This window comes from Colias philodice, chromosome 7 (genome assembly GCF_061535455.1).
Source record: "Colias philodice isolate Cphi_HAF_F1 chromosome 7, ilColPhil1 Martin Lab GWU primary, whole genome shotgun sequence".
Taxonomy (NCBI): domain Eukaryota; kingdom Metazoa; phylum Arthropoda; class Insecta; order Lepidoptera; family Pieridae; genus Colias; species Colias philodice.
The window spans coordinates 9859082-9862127 of NC_143092.1; the positions used below are offsets into that span (position 1 = coordinate 9859082).

At 33.5% G+C, this 3046-nt stretch overlaps 1 protein-coding gene across 1 annotated transcript; it reads left to right on the forward strand.

Annotated features, from left to right (window-relative positions):
* Nucleotides 1-646: 646 nt before the first annotated feature.
* On the forward strand, nt 647-2283 carry LOC149487315 (uncharacterized). The gene is made up of 2 exons (XM_089697367.1): nt 647-1120; nt 1867-2283. The coding sequence occupies exons 1-2, from the start codon at nt 647-649 to the stop codon at nt 2281-2283; spliced, it is 891 nt and encodes a 296-aa protein (XP_089553493.1).
* Nucleotides 2284-3046: the final 763 nt, after the last annotated feature.

Sequence of the window (3046 nt, forward strand, 5' to 3'; positions counted from 1 at the left end):
TCGGCTGGTATGTTCTTTTTTTCTCGTAACTAAATGGATTCGAATCATCAACTTTCTTTGAGTGACCTTAACTTTCAACCACTCAGCAGTAAGGTAATAAGTAATATTTTGCGTTGGCCTCTCTGAAGCCCCACAGTGCTATCTTGTTACAGTATCGATCGTCACGATTCATGATACGTTTCGTAGTAAAACGAATAGAGGATTATCCGTGAAGTAGGGGTCTAAATCGACTCGAGGTTTGTATCGATCAGGGGCACAATTTTTATATAAAAAAATAGATTCCCGCTCGCGGCTTCACCCGCATTTTCAAAGAAATAGCATAGTTCCTGTTCCGGTGGGATAAAAATTTCCGTTACCTACTTAAACTTCACCTACCTATATAACAAATTTAATTGTAATCGGTTCAGTAGTTTTTTCACAAACTTTCTAATTTATAATATTAATAGGAATATTTAAACAATAGCGGCCTTTATACGCACACTATATCGCGCATGAATCAGCAATCGTGCGTGAAAGAGCGAGCGTATAAATGGTGTAGGGCGCGGAAGGATAGACCACATGCCGCGCTCATCAGTCGTGCGCGCAATCGCACTCACGATTGTACTGTGGTTGCCTTAACATATAAATTCTTTCGCGCACGAATAAGATGGCGGACATACGCACGTGGAGCAAGGAAATAGTATTGGAGCTTATTACTTTATACAGATCTTTCCCATGTCTCTGGAAAATTAAATCGGTGGAGTACAAAAACAAGAATTTAAAAGACCAAGCATATAAAAAACTTGTCGACTTTTGTAAAGAAAAAGGTTTTATTGACGCCAATCGTGATTTTGTTGTAAAAAAAATGCAAAGTTTAAGGGGATCGTTCCGAAAGGAATTGAAAAAAGTTATGGACAGCCAGCGTAGTGGAAGAGGAACAGAGGACTTATACAAATCTTCCCTCTGGTACTTTGACTATATGCTTTTTACTAAGGACCAAGAAATACCTACCAATAGCATATCAAATATTGATGAAGATCTAAAGAATGAGATTATAAGTGACGAAAATCTTGATCACGATGTTCTTTCGCCTCAGGAAGAAGAAAATACTGTTGGCGGAAATGAGCAACAAAATAGAATCGTAAGTGAACTTTATCATTTTTATTTATAGTAAAGTATGTATTGTACAGTCTAGTAACATTACAAGTCAAACATCTTACTTTTTTATCACCACGCCCGTTGTAACCCGCAGGAGTGGGCAGAGGTGTAATAATAATAGGTACACCCGCGTATCGCTAAAGATATATTCAGTCCCATCGAAGCAGGGAAGCAACTTACCTACTTTAGTTTTATTATTACAGTTATGTATTTTTTAATTAAGTAAAATAATTAATCTAGGTACTCTTAAGCTCTTCCATTTGATACCATACTATCTTGCCACTCAACACTTCCATCTGTATTAAAATAAGTTTTGTATTGGTCTCTATTTCGTTTGGCTTCTAAACTCATATTATGAACGTTGGAACGTCTTTGAAGATTAATTAATGAAGTAGAATTTTCAACTGTCTTGCCATGTTGAATTGTGTCTGTTATAGCATCGCCCCTTGTGAGGCTAGAAATTGAATATGAGTTACTGTGTTTGCACAAATAATTATGTTAAGCGCAAATAGCAACGATGACATAACATATATTGTTGGGGCTTTTTATATTTATAGCCGTTTGTAATAATCTAAACCTTGCTGAAATAATCCCAAAGATTTTTCAACTACATAACGAGCTCTTTTGATAAATTGCCATTTCGTTTCAAATTCCTTTGCTACCTTAATCCATTCTTCCTTCGTAGACGGCATCTAAAAAGTGAAACAATTAAATTTTATATTTTTTTAGGCTGAAGCTACTCTAACTGAAGCGGCGACACCTCAAAGAAATAAAAGAAAGGCTACAACCAACTACCAGGCAGAGTTCTATAAAGTCTGCTCTGATTCAATTATATCCAGTAACAAGGAACTTTCGGAGTTTGATGTTGCTGGAATAAATATGGCCAAAAAATTAGCCAAAATGGATCCGTTACAGGCCATTTATGCGGAATCTATAATAAATAATGTTTTACGCAGAGGGTTATTAAACAAACTAACAGACGATACTGATATATGTGACAATTTTTGTAACAAGGATATTCAAAGAGCATATCCTACAACATCCTCACGCTCGAGAAGTTCTTATGAATCACCATCTTTGGTAAATCAGTACCTTCCTTCTACCTCTAGTGAAACAAGGAACACAGAAGAAAATATAAATTATTAATAGCTTAATAGCTTAATTAAGAAAATTTTATGAACATTAAAATTTAATTAATGAATAAATGTTGGTATCGGTAAAATTTTAGTTGTGCCACGTATTCTTGATATTGTTAATTCCTATTTGTATTTATAATGATCATATTTATCACTATTAAGTCGTAATTATACCGAATAAATAGAAATAAAAGTAAAAGTTTTTGTTTTGACATATTAGACCAGGGTAGAAGCCTTTAAAAATAATAATAAGTGAAAAAAAATCGCAGTAGGATGTAAAAGCTCATTATCACACTGTTTGTATGCATTTCCTGAGAACATTTACTATGGTAATGTTTATTTTTTTTACACCATATGAAAGTAGAGATTTCAATGAACAATAGGCACCCCAAGTTTTTGAAAAAAGCTTCTTCTTTCTAAAGCTCTTTTTTTCCGTAGGACTTGTAGTTTTGTCGGAAATCGAGAGATTTATTGTTCGACGTTATTTATTTTGAAATAATGTTTATTACGATTTACTTTTCACATTTGTCTTGTAAATTAAAATATTACCTATGTAATAAATGTAAAACTTAACGAAAGCTACATTATCGTTTGTTTAAACTCGATAAAGTATTTTTTTAAAGTGTTAAATAACACTATTGTTTTATTTTTATTTCCGCGAACTGCGGCTTATTTACTTAAAAACTTTAATCGTTTCTTAAAGTAAATCAAGCTTTGAATTGAGCTATATATTTTCATCTTTAAGTTTGATTGCGATACCAAGTGTCATAGTC

What these genes read in the sequence shown, in the direction of transcription:
- LOC149487315 (XM_089697367.1), top strand. Translation starts at nt 647, where the DNA reads ATGGCGGACATACGCACGTGGAGCAAGGAAATAGTATTGGAGCTTATT. An exon ending in ATGAGCAACAAAATAGAATC is followed by an intron (nt 1,121 to 1,866) that starts GTAAGTGAACTT and finishes ATATTTTTTTAG; the next exon opens with GCTGAAGCTACTCTAACTGA.